Below are 22,045 nucleotides of genomic sequence, written 5' to 3' on the forward strand. Positions count from 1 at the left end.
GAGTTCAAGGGCAGCCAGTGCTACATAGTGAGACCGTCTCTAAAATAAATAAATAAATAAATATGTAAAATAATAATAAAATTATTATAAAAATAAGAAAGTCTTGTTTTCATCAGTATCATGTCATAGGCTCCTGAGTTTGAGGCCTTCTTCCATTGTTGCTGATGACTGTGGTTTTGTTTTAAGGCTGTTGCTGTTATGGTTGCTACCAAAGAGGGGTCCATCCGCTACTGGCCCAGCCTCGCCAGGGAAGACACCTACTCAGAGACCTGTGTGGATTTGGGAGGCGAGAAGATGTGTAGGTTCCTGACAGCAGTGCAGGTGTGTATGAGAGCTGTAGTGTGGACTGGTAGGAAGATCTGAAGCTGGAATTGTGGATTCTGAACAATCACAGGGACCTGGGAGGCATTAAGGAAAGGCAGGAAGAGAAGAGGGTGAGGGCTATGGTATGAATTGGAGCAGGGCGGCCTTTCTGTGGGGCAGTAGGCTGTTGGTTCATTCCCTTTAATTATTTTACAAAAGTAACTATTACAGACTCTTGGACAAGCTGGGTGCACACCTTTAATCACAGCACACGGGAGGCAGAGGCAGGTAGTTCTCATAGAGAACTCATCTTTGTGAGTTCAAGGCCTGCCTGGTCTACAGAGCTAGTTCCAGGACAGCCAGTGCTACATAGAGAAACCTGGTCTCGGAAAACAAACTCTTAGACAAGCTAGGCTTGGTGGTGCACGCCTTTAATCACAGCACTCAGGAGGCAGAGGCAGGCAGATCTCTGAGTTCCAGGACAGCTTGGGCTACATATAGAAACCCTGTTTCAAAAAAAACAAACAAGCAAAAAATAAATAAATAAAAAGAAGGAAACTAACTCTTAGACACAGGAGAATGCTTGTTGGTGTATACTCTGCAGTTATGGAAGAATTCTGGGGCTAGGGTTAGGACTTGGACAACAGAGTACTTGCCTAACATGCACAGGGCCCTTGATTCCATCCCCAGCATTGCTTAAACCAGATGTAATAGTGCATACCTAAGATCCCAGCATTCAGGAGGAGGATAGGGAATTCAGCGTCATCCTTTGCTACATATTGAGTTCAAGGCCGCCTTGGAATGAATTTGTGAGGCTGCCTCAAAAAAAAAAAAAAAAAAAGAAAAGAAAAGGAAGTCTGACATTTATTAAACCTACAAATAGTAAACCCTTAATTTAAAACTCAGATTTTAAAAGGTAAACTTTCTTTGTTGTAAGAGTATTTCTGTGTATTAGTTAGTGAAAGGATTTTAATGGAATATTATACCTTTTTAAAATCCTCTCAGGTATATTTAAGGTAAGGGTAAGTTTTGTCTATCAAAAAAAAAAAATTTTTTTTTTTTCAATTGAGACAAAATCTTGGTCTGCAGCCCAGGCTGGCATTAATGGTAATCCTCCTGCCTCAGTTTCTCTCAAGTGCTGGAATTTTAGGTATGCACCACCACACCAGGCTTTGTCACAGGTGTTTTGGGTAGTTCTTGGTCCTGAGATTCTATGTATTCGGAGTTTATCTTGTTCTGTTTGTTCACAGGGAGGAAGTTTCATCCTGTCCTCTGTGGGGAGCCAGCTAATTCGATTAATTCCTGAAAGCTCAGGGAAGATTCACCAGCACGTCCTGCCCCAGGGCCAAGGCATGCTCTCAGGGATTGGCCGAAAGGTTTCTTCCCTTTTTGGGATTCTGTCCCCTACTAGTGACCTCATGGTATGTTTACAAAGAGCTGTTTACTCTAAATTGAAAGTTTCCTGGGACAGTGTTACTGGTTTCATATGAATATAAGCTATTGTGTTTTGGGTTTGCTTTTTAATTTTGTGTGTATGAGTATTTGCTTGCATGTATTTCTATGCATCTTATGGTTGCCTGGTGCCTGTTGAGGCCAGAAGAGAGCATCAAATCCCCTGGAACTAGAGTTAAAGTTGTGAGCTGCCTTGTGGGTGTTGGGAATCGAACCTGGGTCCTCTTGAAGAACACTTAAGTGTTGTTGATCACTGACCCACATCTCCAGCTCTACTATGGAAGTTTGTAATGAGTTTTTAAGGCTGAATTTGGCCTGAAGTGTGTCTTCTCCCACACCTCCAGTTCTGTGTGGATGACTCATATTTGCCCTCCTGACCCATCTGGGAGGAGGAGCGTATAGGCCTAGATCTGCCAGCTGCTTTGGTTCTCTGTGAAACAGAGCCCTTTCTCTCCATTGTGCCGAAGAGGTTGAGGTAGTGAGCTGCTGTCATACTCAAGCCTGCATTAAAGCTCAGCTCCTCAACATACTGCTTGTTTCTCACTCTCACTTGTTCCCTTGAATGTCCTTTAAACCTAAACAGCATGTTTAAACACACATTTTTCATCCTTTTTTTTTTAAAGATTTATTTATTTATTATGTATATAGTGTTCTGTCTGCACATATCCATGCAGGCCAGAAGAGGGCACCAGATCTCATTACAGATGGTTGTGAGTCACCATGTGGTTGCTGGGAATTGAACTCAGGACCTTTGGAAGAACAAGCAGTGCTCTTAACCTCTGAGCCATCTCTCCAGCCCATTTTTCATCTTTTGACATGTCTGTTGCTGTTAATGGCACTATCCATTTTCTCAAGTGACCCAGGCTTCAAACCGTGGTGATAGTCACTACACTTCCCTCTCTGTCGTACGTCCAGTGGTTCCCCAGATGCTTCTGGGTGCATTTCATCCCATGTTCTTTCTCTGTCAAAGCCCTGGACCGCCTCATTGTTGGCCCTTCTTGCTCTGTAATGGGAAAAATGGGAGTTTCACTGGGGGTTTAAACTAAAAACCACTGTGTGCATTCAACTTAAACACATCCATTTCATACAAAAGTGACTACTCATACAAATAATGCCCGTGTCTGATGTGTGTCCTCCCTGCCAGGCTCCCTTCAAGTGCTAGACTCAAAAGCCATGCACATCTCCTTGACTCACCAGGTTTATAGACACACACTCAAGACTCTGCTGTGGTTTCTTTAAAGAGTTCTTACATATAGTTCCAATTTAATAAGACACTGGTTCTCTGAGGATTCTGTAACTTTCCCATCTTCCAATTCTGTTCTTTCCAGCTCTGCTCTTCCCAGGCCTTTCCTTTGGAGATTCCGCCTTGCTTTCAAGGTCTGTTTCAGAGTTATTCCTTCCTACAGAGCCGGGGAAAGATTTCTAGTCAGAAAGCTGTAAAGCACATGAAGTTGAAGTCAATCTCAGCATGACCCCCTTTCTCTCTGCACAGCTGGCCAGTGTTCTGTGGGACAGAGGAAGATCAAGTTTCTATACCCTGACAAGTTCAAACATCTGTAAATGGGAACTGGATGATTCTTCAGAAAAACAGGCTCACAGTTGGGATATGCACAGAGCCCTGAAGGAAAGCATTACTGATGCTATTTGGGTGAGGAACAGTAATGGCTATTTCTGGCTTGTTTATGGTATGTAACTTCATTCCTTCTTTGTTTTCTTTGAGACAGGGACTCACTCTGTAGCCCAGGCTGGTTGTGAACTCTTTTAAGTCCTTCTGCCTCAGCCTCCAAGTGCTGGAATTATAGGTAAGCATTGCCAAGGTCATCCCATCTGCCTCCTTGAAACACATTTCTATGTAATAAGTAGTATATATACAACTTATTATATATACTTATAAATAAGTATAACTGGGTGTTTAATCCCTATCTGTAATAGAAATCAGTGGTTAATTTGCTAATTTGTGGTGTGGCAAGATATAAGACAGTTTCATGTTGCTCAGGCTGGCTTCAAACTCACTGTGTAGTTGATTCTCCTGCCTTCGCTACCTATGCAGTAGGAATATAATCATGTGCCACCATACCCAGCTGACCTAGTTTTTTTTTTAAGACAGGGTTGCCAGGCAGTGGTGGCATACGCCTTTAATCCCAGCACTTGGGAGGCAGAAGCAGGCAATCTCTGAGTTTGAGGCCAGCCTGGTCTATAGAGTGAGTACCAGGACAGGCTCCAAAACTACACAGAGAAACCCTGTCTCGAAAAAGACACCTCCCCCCCCAAAAAAAAGGACATGATTTCACTAGACTGCCCTGCCTTATTATGTAGACCAGGTTGGTCGATATCAGAGAGATGGATGCAACACTTTTCCAGGTGCTCAGAGTTCATTGGATGGAAAGAAAGACACAGTAAATCCTGGGAGTTTGCTTACACTTTGCTATTTCCATTTAGGGATCTGAGAGTAACTACGAAGCTATTAAAGAAGGGGTCAACATTCAGTATTTGGACTTGAAGCAAAACTGGTAAGCAACTAACTTGTCCTAAGGAAGTTGGGTAACAAGTTGCCATCTTTGTGGTAATGTGTGTCCTGCTGCCTGCTTTGATGGCACTGCTCTTCTCACGGTCTCTTAAGCCTCTGGGTGGTCTCTTGTTCCTTACATAGTGATGCGGTTCATGTGGGAGATTGAAACATTCCTCAGCTGTAAGTGGTGTATTCCTGTCCCTGTTAGACTTGAAGCTTCTTGGCTGGCATAGCTGGACCAGCTCTGTCTTTATTCCATCTTAAGGCAAACACCCCCTCCTTTCTGTTGCCAGGGGAGTCCAGAATAGTAGTCTCCCTGCTCTCAGGTTCTCATCACTGTCAGTGAAGGAGCTCTTGTATCCCGTAGTCATTGGCTAAGCTGTGATGAGGCTGTGTCCATCCACTGCAAGCCAGACTCAGCATGACTTATGCTTGGAGTGAGTTTCCTCTTAGCAGCAGTTCTCAGGCAGGCCTTGGCAGCTCAGTTCGTGGCCAAAGCACTCAGGAAGGCTGAGGCAGGAGGTCAGATCCTGGCCAGCCTGAGCTATATACAAGACCCTAGTGCAAACAAACAAAATTGAAGACTTTTGTTGCCTTTTTGAGACAAGGTCTCACTATATAGCCTTGGCTGGCATGGAGCTTACTATGTAGACCAGGCTGGCCTCAACTTCAGAGCTGCCCGCCTCTGCCTTCCAGAGTGCTGGAACTAAAGGTGTGTACCACCACCCCTGGCACTTAAAGACTTCATGTGTTTCAGAGTTGTGTTTACTGTGTTCTGGTTTTGGTATAGCACAGTTGTTTCTCAGAAGGGTGTTACAGTTGTTACAGTGATGTGTGGTTATCTCACTGGCACTATTGAGACTGTTAACATGTTTCTCAGCAGTATTTGAAGACCCTGGAAAAGCTACCAACGAGGTAAAATGATAGTGTTTCCTTAATTTCTACAAGCATTTTTATTAAAGACCATACTTGATTTCATTTATCTGACTTTTGGAAATTTAGGGTGTGGCCCTCTGGGCTTGCCATAACCTTTTTAGGTTGAGAATGAGGAATAAAGCATGCTTAGGAGTTGCTGCTCTGAGACTCCACTCTTCTGTGACATAAGTCCTTGAGAAACTTGGAAAGCACTCTTGTTCTCTGTCTTCTTGATGACTGTTCTCTCTCAGTCATGAGCTTTCATTAATTGGAGTGTATGAGGTTTCTTCTGTGTGAGAACATCATGTCTCCTTTGTCATCATTGACTCTTACTGATAATTTGCTGTTTTTTTTCATAGCCACAATCTGAGCTTACGTGTTCAAGTGAGCAGACTTAGGAATTTTTATTGGATTGTTACTGATAAGGCTGAGCTTTCTTCATTGTAGATATAAACTTAGGGTTTTGTTTTGTAACAGTCTTCTTTGTAGCATGTTAGCCTTAGGCTTGGGATCCTGCTGACTCAGTCCCCAGAGTGCTGGAATTACAGGCATGTGTGATCATGCCTGATTGAGATTTTCCATTTCAGTTTATTAATGTGTAGATTCTCCTTTATTTTACTTTTTAAAAATTTTTATTTCATGTGCATAGGTGTTTTGTCTGCATGTATGTCTGTGTGAGGGTGTCAGGTCCCCTGGAACTGGATCCACAGACAGCCATGAATTGCCATATGGGTGCTGGGAATCGAACCTGGGTCCTCTGGAAGAGAAACCAGTGCTTACAACTGCTGAACCATCTCTCTAGCCCCAATATGTAAATTCTTATATAAACTATTTGTCAAAGTTTTACTGATCTGTAAAATTGTGATTATGTACCTATGTGCCTATTATTGTCACTATCAAAAATAACTTCATGGATTTTTTTGAGGGAGGAGTTGTTTTGAGACGGGCTTACTGTGTAACTGTGTGGCCTGGGAACTCACAGAGATCTGTCTACCTCTGCTTCCCAAGTGTGGTTTTTTTGTTTTTTTAATGATTTACATTCTTTCTCTCCCCTTCCTCCCTCCCTCCCTCCCCCCTTCTCTTCTCTTCTCTTCTCTTCTCTTCTCTTCTCTCCTCTCCTCTCCTCTCCTCTCTCTCGCGCTCGCTCTCTCTCTTTCTCTCGTAGTGGGGGTGGGGTGGGGGGGTGCCTGCACATGTGTGTACATGCAGAGGCCTGGAAACAGCACCTGATCCCTTGGAGCTGGAGTTTCATGATTGTGATCCTCCTGATCTCCTGTTGTGGGTACCAGGAACTGATCTCACTCCCCGGAAGAGTAACAAGTACTCATAGCACTTGAACTGTCTTGTCTCTCTAGCCCTGTGTTTTCTTTTCAGATTAGGAATTTGGGTTAAAAAAAAAAAAAAAGCTGTCAAGGAATAATGGCCCTAGGACTACTTTGTTAACACTGTTAGATGAGTTTCCACACTTGGTAGCATGGTGATACACTCTTTAGTGACCCCTTCTTCCTTTTTTGTGGGGGAACAGGGTGGAGATAGGGTTTCTCTGTAGCTTTTGGAGCTTGTCCTGGATCTTGCTTTGTAGCCCAGGCTGGCCTCAAACTCACAGAGATCCACCTGGCTCTGCATCCCATGTGCTTGGATTAAAGGTGTGCGCCTCCACCACTGCTAGTGACCCCTTCTTACAACCCTGACATAGACATGACCCACTGTGCCAGCTGCTTGGTATAGAGAGGACACTACCATGGCTTTCTCCTCTGAGGCCTCACTTGTAACATTCGCTTGGTACCAGTGTGCTGCCATGTGAGCTGGACTTCCTGAATTCCTTTGGTTGTCTGCGTGGCAGCCGGGGAGAACTAAGGGAGGAGCGTCCCCTGGGCCCTCCTTGCAGTGCTTAGAAATAGCTGCCCAGAGGAGGTGCTGCTACCCCATAGATCTCAGATCCTTGAATGAAAGTTGCTCACAGTGCTCCCTTGGAAGAATTTGTATTTAATATTTAATTTTTTTGTTGCACAACAACATAGGTTAAGAACATATAAGCTTTTACAAGCAAAAAAATGAGTTTTCACCTAAACAGCAGCTTGGATTTCTAGAACTGAGAGTTCAAACTGAAAACGAAGTGGTTTTGTTTTTGTTTTCTCTAACCAAAGGTAAATTGTGAAGAACACACTATTAATCAATCCCCTGTGACTTACCTCTGAAGTGTTTTAGGTCCATGTTTCAGGCTATGCAGTCCAGAGTAACAAGAGTACCACCTCAGCAGTGCTAAGTGAACATAGGTGGCTGTATCACAGCATTAGATCCAGGCCTGGGTTCTACTTCGCCTGAGGAATGGACTGTTCTAATTCCCAGATTCATGTGTTGATCCTTTAAAAAATGTTTATGGTCAGGTTCATTGTGCTATAATTCACATGTTGTGATATTGATCCATTTTGGTATTGTAGTTATGAGGTTTTGCTTGCTTGCTTGCTTCCTCTCATGTAGTCCAGGCTGGCCTTAAACTCCAGGTCCTTCTGCCACCATGCCCCAAGTAATAGGATTACAGGTGTGTGCCACCATCCATGCTTGATTTTAATTCTGTGAGTCTTGCTAAGTGCATATAGTCATCTTTTTTTGTTGTTTTGTTTTGTTGTTTTGAGATAGAATTTCTTTGTGTAACCTTGGCTATCCTAACTAGCTCTGTAGACCAGACTGGCTTCAAACTCACAGAGATTCACCTGCTTCTGCCTCCCAAATGCTGGGACCATAATCATGACATAGAACAGAGCTGGGGGTGTTGCTCAGTGGTAGAGCAGTATCTACATATAGGCAGATTTTGAACCTCAAATAAGGGGAGGGGGAAGAAGGTAGGGAAGGAGATCACTTTTCCTCCAAAATTCCTTTGTGCCCCTGAAAGTCATTAATCTGTTCTATCTTCAAAGGTTTATTGTTTGTTTGTTGTTTTGTTTTGTTTTGTTTTGTTGTTGTTGTTGTTTTTAAGCTGAGGATCGAACCCAGGGCCTTGCACTTGCTAGACAAGCGCTCTACCACCAAGCTAAATCCCCAGCCCTCAAAGTTTTGTCTTTTTCAGAATAGTGTATAAATGAATCATGTACTGTAAATATAGCTTTGATGTGGTGGATTTAAAACTAATTTAGAAATTTCTTTGTTTTCATTGCTAAATAATATTCAAGAGAATATATATAGAGAGAGACCAGGATTTATCTACTCATCAGTTGAAGACATTGGGTTGTTTTCAGGTTAGCTACTGTAACAAAGTCAGTGTAAACATTTACATGAAGGCAAATGTGAGAATATTTTTTTTCTCCCTTGGGTAAATATGTAGGTGCAGGACTCTAGCATGTATGGTGAATGTATTTAATTTTGTAGTAATCTGGCATACTTTTTATGAGAAGCTTGCAGGGTGTGGTGGCACATGCTTTTGGGGCTCTATGAGTTCCAGAACAGCCAGGGCTATATAGTGAAACAGTCTCAAAGAAACAACAACAAAACACATACACAAGAAGCCTACCTTTTTCCCCCTCTTATCTAGTGATGGGCTCCTGGTTTTGGCAGCAGCGTGGCACCTGGGAGACAGTCCCTGCCTCATCTATTACTCTCTGATAACAGTGGAAGACAATGGTAACCAAATGTCAGATACCATCACCGTAGAAGTTACTCAGTACAACCCACCTTTCCAGGTAAGTAAAATCACACAGAAGCCACAACATCAGCTTCCTTTATGACCGACCATTGGTGTCTTTTAAGGTGTCATTTGCAAGATTTGGAAATACTTTCAGATATTACTACTTTTTTGTTTTTCCATCTCAAATTCTCGAAAGATGACAATGAAGGTAGCCAGCAGCCAGTCCTCTGACTTCTACTGTAGCTCTTTCTTGAGTAGAAAGGAAATTTGATGATGAGGTGCATGGTGAAATACTTGGATTCAGATTTTGGTGCATGCATTTGTGCATGCGTGCGTGCGTGCGTGTTGTATTTGAAATAGGGTCACTCTGTGTAGCCCAGTCTGACTATGTAGTCAAGATCTTTCTGTCTCTTATCTCCCAAGTTGTTGATATTATAGGTGTGTGCCACCCTATCTTCCTGGGGTTTAATTTTGAGACTTTTATATTATGGAAGAATTCTATGTGCCTAGGGAATGGCTGTATTTACATATTCTACAAAGTAAGTCACTGGAAGATAGTTGCACTAGTGCTGAGTATGTAAACAGCAATTAAAGACATTATCTAATAACTGATATTTACCGGGGAAGCTATGGCAGCTGTGCAGCATACCCCTTAACCTTGTGTAGCATTTAATTCTCTTTAGTCTTTATTATTTATTTGAGGCAGAGTCTCACTCTGGCTCACCCTGGAATTCACAGAGTGCTGCTTGCCTCTGCCTCCCAAGTGCTGGTTTTAAAGGTGTATGTAACCATGTCTAGCCCTTATTTATTTGCTTTTTTATTTATTTAGGGTGGTGGTGGTATTTGTACATGCGTACAGATGCTTGTAGAAGACAGAGGCATTATATGTGCCTCTGGAGCTGAAGTCACAGTTGATTGTGAGCCACCCAACATGGGTGCAGGGAATTAAACCTGGATTCTCTGCCAGAGCAGCAAGCTTTCTTAACCACGGAGCCATTTCTCCTGCTACTAAATATTCTTAATGTACTTGCTTATCTGAATCCCATAAGAAAACCTGTTGTTCTTTTATTTCTAACAAGAATAAACCTTACCATGTGTTTCAGTTTAGTATAATTGGAAATCATAACTCCACATCATTTAAATTTTTTCAGAAAGTGCAAAAGAATATAAAGAAAACAATTTGAAAATGAAAAACATTCTACAGTCTCACTTTAATGAAATGCTTTAAAAATTATTTTAGGGGACTAAAGAGATGACTTAGTGATTTGCTGCTCTTGCAGAGGACCTAAGTTTGGTTCCCAGGTGGCTTATATCCACCTCAATGGGATCCAAAGCTTCTATCCTCTGTAGGCATCTGCGTTAATGTGCACATACCCACTACAGGCACACACATGCACATTAAAAATAATTTTTATAAAATTTTAATACTTCTTTAGTAATAGTTGGTGATTAGTATCTCCTAATTTTGTGTCTAGTGAGTTCTTACTGTATTTCTTCCTCTGACTTTATATGTGAACAAATAAATTCAATTGTCTTGTATGTGAGTTTGTTTGGAGGCCTCAAGCTTGCTAAATTCAGGCTTGTACATGATACCGGATGGTAAAGTAAAAGCCATTCGGGTGCAGTGGCACACCCTTTTCTGGAGGTACACACCTTTTTATAGGTAGAGATGAGCAGATCTCTGTGAGTTTAAGGTCAGCCTAGGGAGCTCCAGGACAGCCAAGGTACATAGCAAGACTGTGTCTCAACAAAAAGGAAGCATAATGTCTTTTGTATCTACCAGTTTAAAAATAGATAATATAGCAAATTAGAGCTTTTTGTTTCTCATTTGTTACAAGCTTCTAGTTATAATCTTTTTGTTTGCTTGCTTGATTTTTTTTTTTTTTTTTTTTTTTTTTTTTTTAAAGACAGTTTTTCTGGGTGAGCCCTGGAACTTACTCTGTAGATCAGTCTGGCCTCAAACTCAGTGGTCCGCCTGCCTCTGCCTCCCAAGATCTGGGATTAAAGATGTTTAATTCTACTACTACTACTCCGGGCCTATAATCCTAACTCCATGTAAGTGTTTTAGAATTTTGCTAATTGCAGCTCAACAAATAATTTCTTAGTTCATTTGGGCTGTTGCAGCAAAATACCTATGGTTGGATAATTTATAAGCTATAGGAAGTCCTGGAGGTTCGAGGTCTAAGATAAAGGTTCCACCAGATGTGGTAGCCTATTCCTCATCCTTGGCGCCTTCTTGTTGGTGTCCTCACATAGAGGTGAACAAGCCTGCTCAGCAGAGCCTTCTTAGAGACTCCACATGTTAACACAGTTAGCAGTCAGCATCTAAATTCTAGAGGGACACAAATGTCCAAGCCACAGCAATGACGGTACACCTCTCCTGTGAGTGAGTCATCTTCTGTAATGTGTTACTTTCACAAGGAAAATCAGTGAATGAGAATTCTTAACATTTTTGTGGAATGGTGTCATACAAATGTGGTTATAAAAATCACACATAGTTTTGCCTTAATTCTTACTAACTATAATCCTAAATTTACCTTTCAGTCTGAAGACCTGATTACATGTCGATTGATAGTGCCAAACTTTTCAAGCCAGATGACCTATCTCTATATGGAGAATGCCATTTTTGTGTGCTCCACGGGAACTGGAAAGTTTTCTCTTCCTCAGGAGAAAATTGTCTTTGATACACAAGGTACGTGGATGGCTACTTTAGATGAAAAGATGGTTCTTTCTCCAGTGAATTGTATTTTCACCTTTGTAAAAATTCAGTTAATCATATGCATGTGGTATCTTTGTGGACTCTCCTGTTCTCCTTGTATATGTGTCTGTCCATCCTCCAGTATTATACAGTCTTTAGTAAGTAATTCTTAAACTCACGCACTACGGCCAGCTCGCTAGCCATTCTTGGCCGATTCTCCTCTTTTACTGCACGTTTCGCCCTGGTTTGCTGCCTTCCAGGTGGAAATATTAGTGCTGTTTGCAGCAGCTCTAGTCACAGCCGTGCTGAATCCCCAAGAGTGGGTAGAATTTACACAAGCTGTTATCTACAGGCAAAATTAGTACAAAAGGTTTTTTTTTCCTCAGAAGAGACAAGAAAGTAAGAATTAACACAGAGATGTACATACTCGTATTGGTTTGTGTGAGTGGCTCACTCTGGGTTAACACTCTGTAAGCTAGTTTGTCCAGACCCCTGGCAGGAGGAATCCTGGGGAGCTGGCCTAAAATGCAGACCAGACGAGTAGATACTGACCAGGGTATAGCCCTTCTATGACTGTACAGAGGACAGGGCCTGGGCAAGGCCACAGAGGGAGCCTGGGTGGTGGTCCACACGGGGACAGTATTGTGGGCTGTTCCTAAGGCACGGAGCAGGCTGGCTACTGCCTGGATTGGCCCAGTGGAGAAAGACCATCAGGCAAGGAGCCAGAGGCTACCATAGGGCGGATGCTGCCATCCTGAGTTTCACAGAGTAAGGAATTTGGAGGGACTGAGGAGGCTCTGCTCACTCTTCTCTTGCAGGAATGAGTTTTGTCGTTTGTGGTTTTTCGGTGGTTTTGTTTGTTGTTTGGTTTTGGTTTGGGTTTTTTAGATTTTTATTTATGAGGGACATGAACACCAGTGGAGGCCAGAGGAGGAGGGTGTAGTCTCCTGGAGCTGGAGACACAGGAAGTTGTGAGCCTCTCGGTGAGGTCACGAAGACTCAAAGAAGCAGAGAGTGCTTCAGTTGCAGAGCTGTCTCTGCAGCCCAGCTTCCCCTGTCTTTAACGTGCAAAGACGGTCTGCTGCATTGAGTAGCAACAGGGTCTTGAGATTTTTTTGGAATTTAAATCTGAGGCCAAAGTAGAGAGCATAGACTCTGGGAGCTGAGGCAGGTATTAGCATAAGCTTCTCAACTTGAACCAGCCTGGTCAAAGAAAGTAAAGTAAATTAAATTCTATTAAATTCATTTATACCGTAACATTTTTACTTTAGGTGTCATAAAGGAGGAGGGACGCAGGTCATGGGGATAGTTGGGGTGGAGATTGAGGAACTGTTCTGTGCATCTTTGTGTACTTTTTTCTCAGGAGATGGCATTTTGGGCGCAGGCTCCTGCGGCGGTGTTCCGATCCTTTTCTCTAGGAACAGTGGTCTGGTGTCTGTCACTCCAAGGGAAAGTGTGTCCCTATTAGCAGAGGACCTGGAAGAGTCTTTGGCCTCTTCAGTTGGTGGACGGGGCAGTGAGGTAAGGTGGTCCAAAAAGCACTTAGTGTTTGCTTTATCAGCATTTCATACCAGAAAAGGCAGGCAACGTAGAAAGGCTGGGATGAAGTCAGTTCCTTGTTGTTTTGTTTTTGTTTTTTTCTTTGAGACAGGGTTTCTCTGTAGCTTTGGAGCCTGTCCTGGACTAGCTCTGTAGCCCAGGCTGGCCTCAGACTCACAGAGATCTACCTGCCTCTGCCTCCCGAGTGCTGGGATTACAGGCGTGCGCCACCACCGCCCGGCAGTTCCTTGTAGGCCTCAGTCATTCCTTCTGCTTTGTCCTCGGCATCTCTGAGCCGAATGTGTGTGTCACTGTTTCCAAGTCACCAGTTTTAAAACAAGGTCGTAGAACAACGTCCGCTTCCTCCTCTCCTTTGCCTTCCCTAGGAGTGTGACGGCAGGGTGATGAGTGTTGGAATGGTTCGCTGAGCCTGGGAAGCACAGAGACAAGACAGTCCACCCACTGTCCAGCAGCTTTGTTGCTTGTTGGGGTAGTTTTTCCTGTGGTCACTTTGGGAAGTGATGAGGCTTATCCTGCAGTTTGTCTCACTGTCCAGACCCTGAGGACCTGTGCTAGGCAGCCCTGGATGCCACCTTACCTGGGCTCTGGGGATCAAACTCAGGTTGCCAAACATGCACAGCAAGTGTCTGTATTCACTGAGCCATCTCAGTGACCGCAGCAGATGAATTCTGAGAGGCTTGATGAGATCAAACACAAATAAACAAGAAATCAACTTACACCAGGTGCGGCAGCGCACACCTTTGGGAGGCGGAGTTTGAGGCCAGCCTGGTCTATAAAGTGAGTTCCAGGATGGCCAGGGCTGTTATACAGAGAAACCCTGTCTCAAAAAACAAACAAAAAAAACCCAACTTTCTATTATCTTGAAACCTGAGGTAACTTTATCTGTAGGTTTGGGGTTTTTAAACAGAAAAAAATATTTCAGTCACAGAAGGCTAAAAATAATATTTTGTAGGGATTTTTTTTCACTTAAATAGTATATGAAATATATACATAATTTTTTTCAAACAAGAACCATTATTTTGATGCTAACACAACCAATTGTATTTATCTCCCAGCAAACTCTAAAGCTGGTAACATAAAAATGTTTTCAAAGAATATTTTCAAATTTGCCAAAATGTAAGTATCTTCTTCCACTGAAATACATGACAAATTCACATATTTGAGTTCGTTTACCATAAGACACTGGCTTGTCTAATGTCTATAATCTTCATGCGTAGACTTTTTCTTTTTTTTCTTTTGAGACAGTTTTGCTATGTAGCTCAGGCTGGTCTTGAATTCACGATCCTCTTGCCTCAGTCTCCCAAGCACTAGAATAACAGACATGTGCTGCCACATGGAGACTTTGTGTAGACATTTTCATAATTAAAAATTGAAGTGAGGGCTGGAGAGATGGCTCAGAGGTTAAGAGCACCGACTGCTCTTCCAGAGGTCCCGAGTTCAATTCCCATAACCCACATGGTGGCTCACAACCATCTGTAATGAGATCTGGCACCTTCTTCTGTGTACATAATAAATAAATAAATCTTTAAAAAAAAGAAAAGAAAAGAAAAGAAATCCTTAAAAATTCAAGTGAAAGAAGCCGGTTGGAATCCCAGCTCTTGAGAGGCAGAGGCATAAAGAGTTCCAGGCCAGCCAAGGCTACATAGTGAAACCCCGTTTCAAAAAAAGGGAGAGACGGTGCTGGAGAGAAGGCTAAACAATCAGGAGCATCTGTTGCTCTTGAGGAGGACCTGGGTTCAATTCCCAGCCCGCACATAGTGGCTCACAACCATTTGTTACTCCAGTTCCAGGAGATCCTGTGTCCTCTTCTGGCCTCTGGGCACATCAGGCAAAACACACATGTGTACACATATACATGCAGTTAAACACTCACACTTAAAAAATAAAAGCAAAAAATTTAAACAAAAAAATTTGCTGCCAGGCAGTGGTGACGCCTGTAATCCCAGCACTTGGGAGGCAGAGGCAGGCGGATCTCTGGGAGTTCAAGGCCAGCCTGGTCTAAGGATTGAGATCCAGGAAAGGCGCAAAGCTACACAGAGAAACCCTGTCTCGGGGGAAAAAAAAATTTTTTTTTGCTTTGGCAGTTCCTGTAGACTGTAAGGTATTCCGTTTGCGATCACGTGGTTATCTAGTAGTCCTACTGCGTACTCCTGAATTAGTTTATGCTGTTCCATTTCTTCTCAGGGTGCTTTAGTCCTGCTCCACTGTGTCATTCTCCATTTGTTAATGCATATTGTGGTCAGTATAGGGACAGTTGAGACAGTTTCACTGGCCATGATGAAAAAGCCCTGAGTTCCCTGCCTTTTCTGTAGGGCTTTGATTGATCGTTGCCAAACAGATCTGGGGGTGTGATGTTCTAGCACAGGACCTTCCTTTCACCTGCAAGCAACAGCTTGATTCTTGTTTTGTTTTGTAGAGTATGGTTTTTGAGACAACAACAAAAAATGAAACTGTAGTCCATGAAGATAAGACAAAACTACTTAAAGCAGCATTCCTACAGTACTGCAGGTATAGCACATTTTTGTTGTTTTTTTAAGGTGTTTGTGTGTCCACAGAATCCAGAAAAGGACATCAGATCCCCCTAGAGGGGGAGGTTCAGGCAGTTGTGAGGCACCTGGTATGGGTGATGGGAACCAAATCCAGGTCCTCTGCAAGAACAGCAGGTGCTCCTAAACAGCTTCTCCCTGCCCCCACTGTTGTTTTAATGGGTCTTGCTGTCTAACAAGGCTGGTCCTCCTATCTTGCCTCTGGGATTATAGGCATGCCCATTATGCTCAGCTGGCACAGCACATTTAAACCACAGTTTACCTTATATATGAGACACATTTTACTGATGCTTACTGTGTACTGGTAGGTAGTGTGAGAGCTAGTGTGGTAGTGTACCATTTCAAGGAACTCTTTCTGAGTGCTAGGGTTTTAAACATAATTATCTGAATGTGGCAGCTTATAAGAGGCCCACCCCACATAGGTTGAGAGCATCAGATCTAATCCAGCCTCCATGGGAAGCAATGACCCTTAAAATTGGCAGCCTTAAAGACGGTGGATAAAATCTCTCTCATAAAACATCACAGCAGATGAGTTGCAGATGGAGTTATCTGGGTGTTACGAAAGAAGTAGACCCTACCCATTCGTTGAGATTTAGTTATCACAGAACCTAGTGGTTCTTCAGCCAAGCTCGGATTCTGCAGTTTGGCTGTTGGAGATCAGGTCAGCTGGCAGTTGGCCAAGTCCCAGCTGGGCTCTTGTGGCCAGATTCCAGTTTTGTGCCTGGGCTCCTCACATTTCTAGGACCTTGACTGGCTAGTTCTTTGCTTCCTGTGGCTTCTGATCTCTGCGTTGATGTTTGAGACAGGTAACCATTTGGGGGCATCTGATGACTTGCAAGCTATTTAGCAGTATCCCTGGACTATTCCCACTAGAAGCCAATGGCCCTTCCCCCCACTTGTTATAATCACATTGTCTCCAAACATTGTCAAATGCCTCTGAGTCAAACATAAAATAAAACTTTCAAGCATTGTCTATTTTTTTAACTTCATATTGTTTGGTTTTTATTTTACTCTACTCAAAAAATGTAAATATAAATGTTTTTTTTTTGTTCATGAGAATTAAGAAAACAGCTTCTGTAATTATTGGTCAGGTCCTGTACAAGTATTCCTACAACCTGTAGTACGACTGTTTCCAGCTTCAACCTGGCTGTTCAAACTTCAAGATCACTGCAGCCATTTTTGTCTTGACCCTGTATCTTTACCCTTAGCAGATGAGTCATCTGTCCAAAGCGCCTCTGGAACTTAACTGCACACCATCCTGTCCACTCCACTCTCTCACTGGCTATCTGAGCTTGTTTGTGGAATGCAGGATTTCTAATGTACTAGAGTATGCTTGGGGCACAACACCCTCAGAACCATGAGGTCTAGGTACATGGACATAAGTCTACAGCAGAGGTGTCATGGGCACAGGGTCACATTTCAGCTTATGATCAGCATGTTTGATGCTTAGTACGTACTTTCCTTCATCGGCAGATTTGTTTCTCATCACACTTGGGAAAATCATGGCCAAGCCTTGCTGAGTCTGCCTCTTCCCAGAGCTGTGAGGCTTTGGGCAAGATAGTTCCCAGTTCTGACACTGTTTCTTCTCTTGTGTGTGGTTGAGAAGACTGAAGGGTCAATAGTTTGCCTAGCACATCTTGGTTTGAAGAAATGATTTTTTTAGCATTTACTGCCTCTACTGCCAAGTTCTTACTTAGGTCCTGACCTGACATCCCACTCAGTGGTGCAGGGTGACTGCTCAGAGTATTAGATACTGAGCTTGTCAATCTAAGACTGCCTTGTAATGATCTGCTGCACTCCCTGTCCTGTCCAGGTGGGGGCACCACTAAACAGTTTTATTCCTTCTGAATGTAAGGCTACATTTACCTTCCTCTTGGCCCCATTGGTGTCTGGTTATTTTCTCATGTCCGCCAAGTTTAGAGGAGTCCTCCTTTTAGGGCTCACTGTCCTTCAGGTTCTGGAACTTTCCCCCCAGACTCCCTTTCCTAGAAGACCTGTTTTTCATGTCTGATGTGGCTTCCTTGCTGACCAGCAGAGCGTGCTCTGTGAGTGGCTGATACCCACTTCATTCTCCGTCCCCTTGGCCTCTTCCTGCAGAGAGCTTTCCATGCCCTCTGATGGGTTTGGTGTCCTTCCTTGTGCTTGGAGCTGTGTCAGTTACTTTTCTCATTGCTGTGACCAAATACCTGACAAGAAACAGTTTTTGCATCCTAGGGGAGGAGGAGGCATGACAGCGGCTGGTCACATTGCATCTGCAGGCAGGGAGCAGGACAGTGAATGGGCCTACACAGTTCCGTTCCCATTCCGCCGTTTGTTCAGTCTGGTAGTCGGATGAACCTTTACCTCAAACTGGAACAATCCAGAGATGTGTCTCAGAGGTGACTCTAGAGCCTGTCAGTTGGCAGTAGGACCCGTCACCGCTGCTGTCTTGCGTCCTTGCCTCTGCAGGTGCCATTGCTGTTCCGTGGTCTGACTCCTGGCGCTGTGACTTTAACGTCTAGGGCTGGTTTCAGTCTTAGTCATTGTCCAGAGCCTGGCCCCGTCAGAAATATTCAGAGTACTGCTGAAGCCATAGCCACACAGAAACTTCCTTCTGTGTAAGGAGGGAGGTCTTGTTAACAGTCCTTTGGGCTAAAGCTATGCATGTGATTTTACCCTCACAGTTAACTTTTCTGTGCTGAGTTTGGGAATGTTTCCCTCCGTTGTCCCTTCGTGTTCCATTTTACTGCAGGAAAGATTTGGGCCGTGCTCAGATGATGGCTGATGACTTGTTTTCCTCTCACACTGACTTGGATTCGGACTCTGAGTTAGACAAGGCTGTGACTCAGATCAGCATGGACCTGGTGGATGACTACCCAGCCTCCGACCCACGGTGGGCAGAGTCAGTCCCCCAGGGTAAGTTGACTGATTCATTACTATGGAGGAATTAAAACAATACAGAGCAGATGGGAATACTTGTTTCTGCGTTCAGTGATCACTCACTCGGCATACTTTTTTACTTTCTCAAGCAGTTGAAGGTAACTTTCCCGATGGCACAGTTTGAGAAGGGCCCTAGAACAGATGGCCCTGTTTGTCAGTTAGAGAAAGTCTGAGAGGACATTGAAACAAGTCCTCATGAGTCTCAGCATTTTATTTCTAAAAGAACCTGCCGGGCGGTGGTGGCGCACGCCTTTAATCCCAGCACTCGGGAAGCAGAGCCAGGAGGATCCCTGTGAGTTCGAGGCCAGCCTGGTCTATAGAGCAAGATTCCAGGAAAGGCGCAAAGCTACACAGATAAACCCTGTCTCGAAAAACCAGGGGGGGAAAAAAAAGAATTTGGTGTTTGTGTTAGTCAGAGTTCTCTAGAGGAACAGAACTGGTAGAATGAGTGTGTGTGTGTGTGTGTGTGTGTGTGTGTGTGTGTGTGTGTGTGTGTGTGTGTACACACTACCCCCTTGTGCTACTCTGCATTCCCAATTACCAGAAAGTGTCTCAGATACAAGTCTCTGCACAAAGGTCCCTCTTCAGGTAGATCAGCTGAGCCTTACCAGGGACTAGGGAGTTCCCTTGCTGTCTTCTTGGAGCCAAACCATACAGTGGCAAAACCAGGGTATCCTTTTATTTTAAGTAAGTTCAGTACCAACCCTACTAGGGTTTCCTCCGAATTTAGAAACTCTTTTGAGGCAAGGTCTCATTTGGTAGTCTAGGATGTCCTGGTACTTACTCTGTAGCCCAGGTTATCCTTGAACTCAGCAGTCTCCTGCCTCAGCTTACCAAGAGGTGAGATTACAAATGTGAGTCACCACTGAGTTATCTATCCAGTTCTAAAACACTTGGAGTACTCTAACTTTTTAAAGGATTGGTGCTCCTCTCCTTCTCCATCCTCTTAACTTGTTACTTTGTAGCAGCTACTGTTCTGAACTGCCTTTGTGCCTTATTCCCTGCTGCTGTGTTCTGACAGAGGCCCCTGGGCTGAGCAACACATCACTGATCATCCTGCACCAGCTGGAGGACAAGATGAAAGCCCACTGCCTCCTGGTGGACTTCCTTCACCAAGTAAGCATCAGCACTGGGCCAAGGGGTGGGCCTGGCATTCTAGCCTGGTGAGATAGCCCTGCCCTCTGGGTATGTCCTTGGAGGGACCTGGATTGTATACTGATGCAGAAGTAAACAATTCCAGGGCCCTGGCACACATGTGGATGTCACAGGACAAATTTCGAGAGTCCTTTCTTTCTGGAGATCAAACCCAGGTGTCAGTTTTGGTGCCTTTACCCACTGAGCTGTCTCACTAGCCTAAAACTAGCAATTTGTACAATCTCATACAGATTTTCTTCATGCTTTTGTGTAAAAACATAGATTTTTGTATTTTTGTACATTGGTTCTGTATTGTTAGGAGGACCTAGGCATTGGCCAGATGGAAGGGCTCAAGAAGCTATCTTCTTGGGGTTTTTTGTTGTTGTTGTTGTTGTTGTTTTTTGGGGGGTAGTTTGGAGCTTTTTTGAGCTGAGGATCAAACCCAGGGCCTTGTGCTTGCTAGGCAAGCGCTCTACCACTGAGCAAAATCCCCAATCCAAGGAGCTATCTTCTTAAGGTGTAGGGGACAGGGGACCAAAGTCACACTGAAAAGCTGTGTGCTGAGAGCTAGTGACAAACATGGATACACTGCTTATCAGAAGCCACAGGCAACCTGGGTGTGGGCACACAGCAAGGTGGGGGCCTTAATGGTATCTCAGCTGCTAACAGCTCTAGCTTTCTGTGCAGACCTGATTCTGTGGTGTCTTTTGTGTTTGCATTTTCTTTTTTGTGGCTTGAAGGAGGGGTTTGTTTTGTCCTTAAACCAGGGTTTTGCTGTATAAATCTGTCTGGCCTAGAATTCACTGTGTAGATCAGGCTGGCCTCAGACAGATCCAAAAGAGTGAGTGAGCCATCATGCCCAGCTCATCTCCATAGCTTGGTCACTGAGCAGGTAGCGTTTGCCTTCATAGCCAGGACAGATAGACAACCAAGTGCTCTGAGGAAGCCCTGTGTATTTGCAGCCACTCTCTCCTGAATGGAGTAGAAGAGATGCTAGCCAGCACTGTGGCTGTGGTCCTGGTGGGTGGCTGGATGGTCTTAGTGCACAGCTGCAGCCGCACTCAAAGTGCTCCCCTGAGCACTCCTGGTGACCTTGAGAGAACAGGAAAATGAATTCAAATCATGGAACTGTAACTTTTACTGTGAGAATAAGCCGGGCTGGGCAGTGGTGGCACACGCCTTTAATCCCAGCACTTGGGAGGCAGAGGCAGATGGATCTCTGTGAGTTCTACAGAGATATTTCCAAGACAACCAAGGCTACACCTGTCTCAAAAAAACAAAACAAAACAAAAATCCAAGTTTTCCCTTTTCCAAAGGTTTGTGATCCAGGATAGGTCACTGGTACAAATCAGAAAAGCCATTTGATCATTATGATATCTAAACAGTGGTTTGAAAACTGTAACAGCCATGGATAGAAACGGTGAGGTGACTCTGACAAGAACCTCTGTGTTTTTCTGCGTGGGTGCTGTATGAGTATACCTTGTACACATTGGGGACAATGGCAGCCAGAGGTGGCCTATGGCAGGGAAGCTCCTAGGAGGATGTGGCCACATTTCCTATGAGTGCTTTCAATGAACAAGTGCTTGATTTTTTGTTTGTTTGTTTTGGTGAGGTCGGCTTGTTTAGACGTCTGAGCTCTTATCCAATCAGAGGGACGCCCATGACCACCCGACTGCTGCTCTGTGAACATGCAGAAAAGCTGTCAGCTGCCATCACGCTCAAAAACCATCACTCTCGGCTGCCTGACCTGGTGAATGCAGCTATCCTGCTCGCTCTGAACAAGAGGGAGTGTGAGGTCCCATCCAGCCTGACTCCTGCTGATGTCTTCTTTCGAGAGGTCAGATACACCCTCGTTCTTGTCTTCCTGTGTCTTTGTCACACTGTGCCATGTGTGGACATCCCTGGTGGGGCAGAGTGTTAAAGGACCTTACTGAAATGTTGGCTTGGGCTCCCTGCTTGATGAATCCTGTTACTCGGTGTCTCTTGTTTACTGTTTGCCCTGTAAGAGGGGCTTATGGTTGACTGAGAAAGGGGTTCCCCATTTCCCTTGTCTCTCCAGCTCCTTTGCGACTAGCACAGGAAGCTGTTCTTGTTTAGTAGGCTCCCAGACCTCTAGCTTGCTGCTAGAGTGAAGAGTTGGGGCACTGAGCAGGTAGAAGGTCAGAGTAGCTTCACTCCAGCATGTTGGCATTTTCCCTTTGTCAAAGACCAGCTTCTTTACAAAAGAAAAAATTGTTTGTTTTTATTCATTTGTGTGTGTGTGTGTGTGTGTGTGTGTGTGTGTGTGTGTGTGCATGTGCATGCAAGTGTGCACATGCGACACATAGTAGCATATATGTGGAGGTTAGAGGACAACTTAAAGAGTTCTCTCCTTCCACCATGCGGGT

The 22,045-nt window shown here is 44.1% G+C and overlaps 1 protein-coding gene across 1 annotated transcript in view; it reads left to right on the forward strand.

The window, feature by feature from the left end:
- The window catches only part of Nup133 (nucleoporin 133), a 53,446-nt gene that overhangs the window by 10,990 nt on the left and 20,411 nt on the right, over positions 1-22,045 (forward strand). The window contains exons 5-15 of the mRNA XM_036188525.1: positions 187-321; positions 1,554-1,724; positions 3,248-3,403; positions 4,195-4,265; positions 8,709-8,856; positions 11,346-11,493; positions 12,863-13,020; positions 15,476-15,567; positions 18,337-18,500; positions 19,546-19,640; positions 21,271-21,495. Of these exons, the coding sequence (XP_036044418.1) occupies positions 187-321; positions 1,554-1,724; positions 3,248-3,403; positions 4,195-4,265; positions 8,709-8,856; positions 11,346-11,493; positions 12,863-13,020; positions 15,476-15,567; positions 18,337-18,500; positions 19,546-19,640; positions 21,271-21,495 (1,563 nt within the window). The remainder of the gene's footprint in view (positions 1-186; positions 322-1,553; positions 1,725-3,247; positions 3,404-4,194; positions 4,266-8,708; positions 8,857-11,345; positions 11,494-12,862; positions 13,021-15,475; positions 15,568-18,336; positions 18,501-19,545; positions 19,641-21,270; positions 21,496-22,045) is intronic.

This window comes from Onychomys torridus, chromosome 5 (genome assembly GCF_903995425.1).
Source record: "Onychomys torridus chromosome 5, mOncTor1.1, whole genome shotgun sequence".
Taxonomy (NCBI): Eukaryota; Metazoa; Chordata; class Mammalia; order Rodentia; family Cricetidae; genus Onychomys; species Onychomys torridus.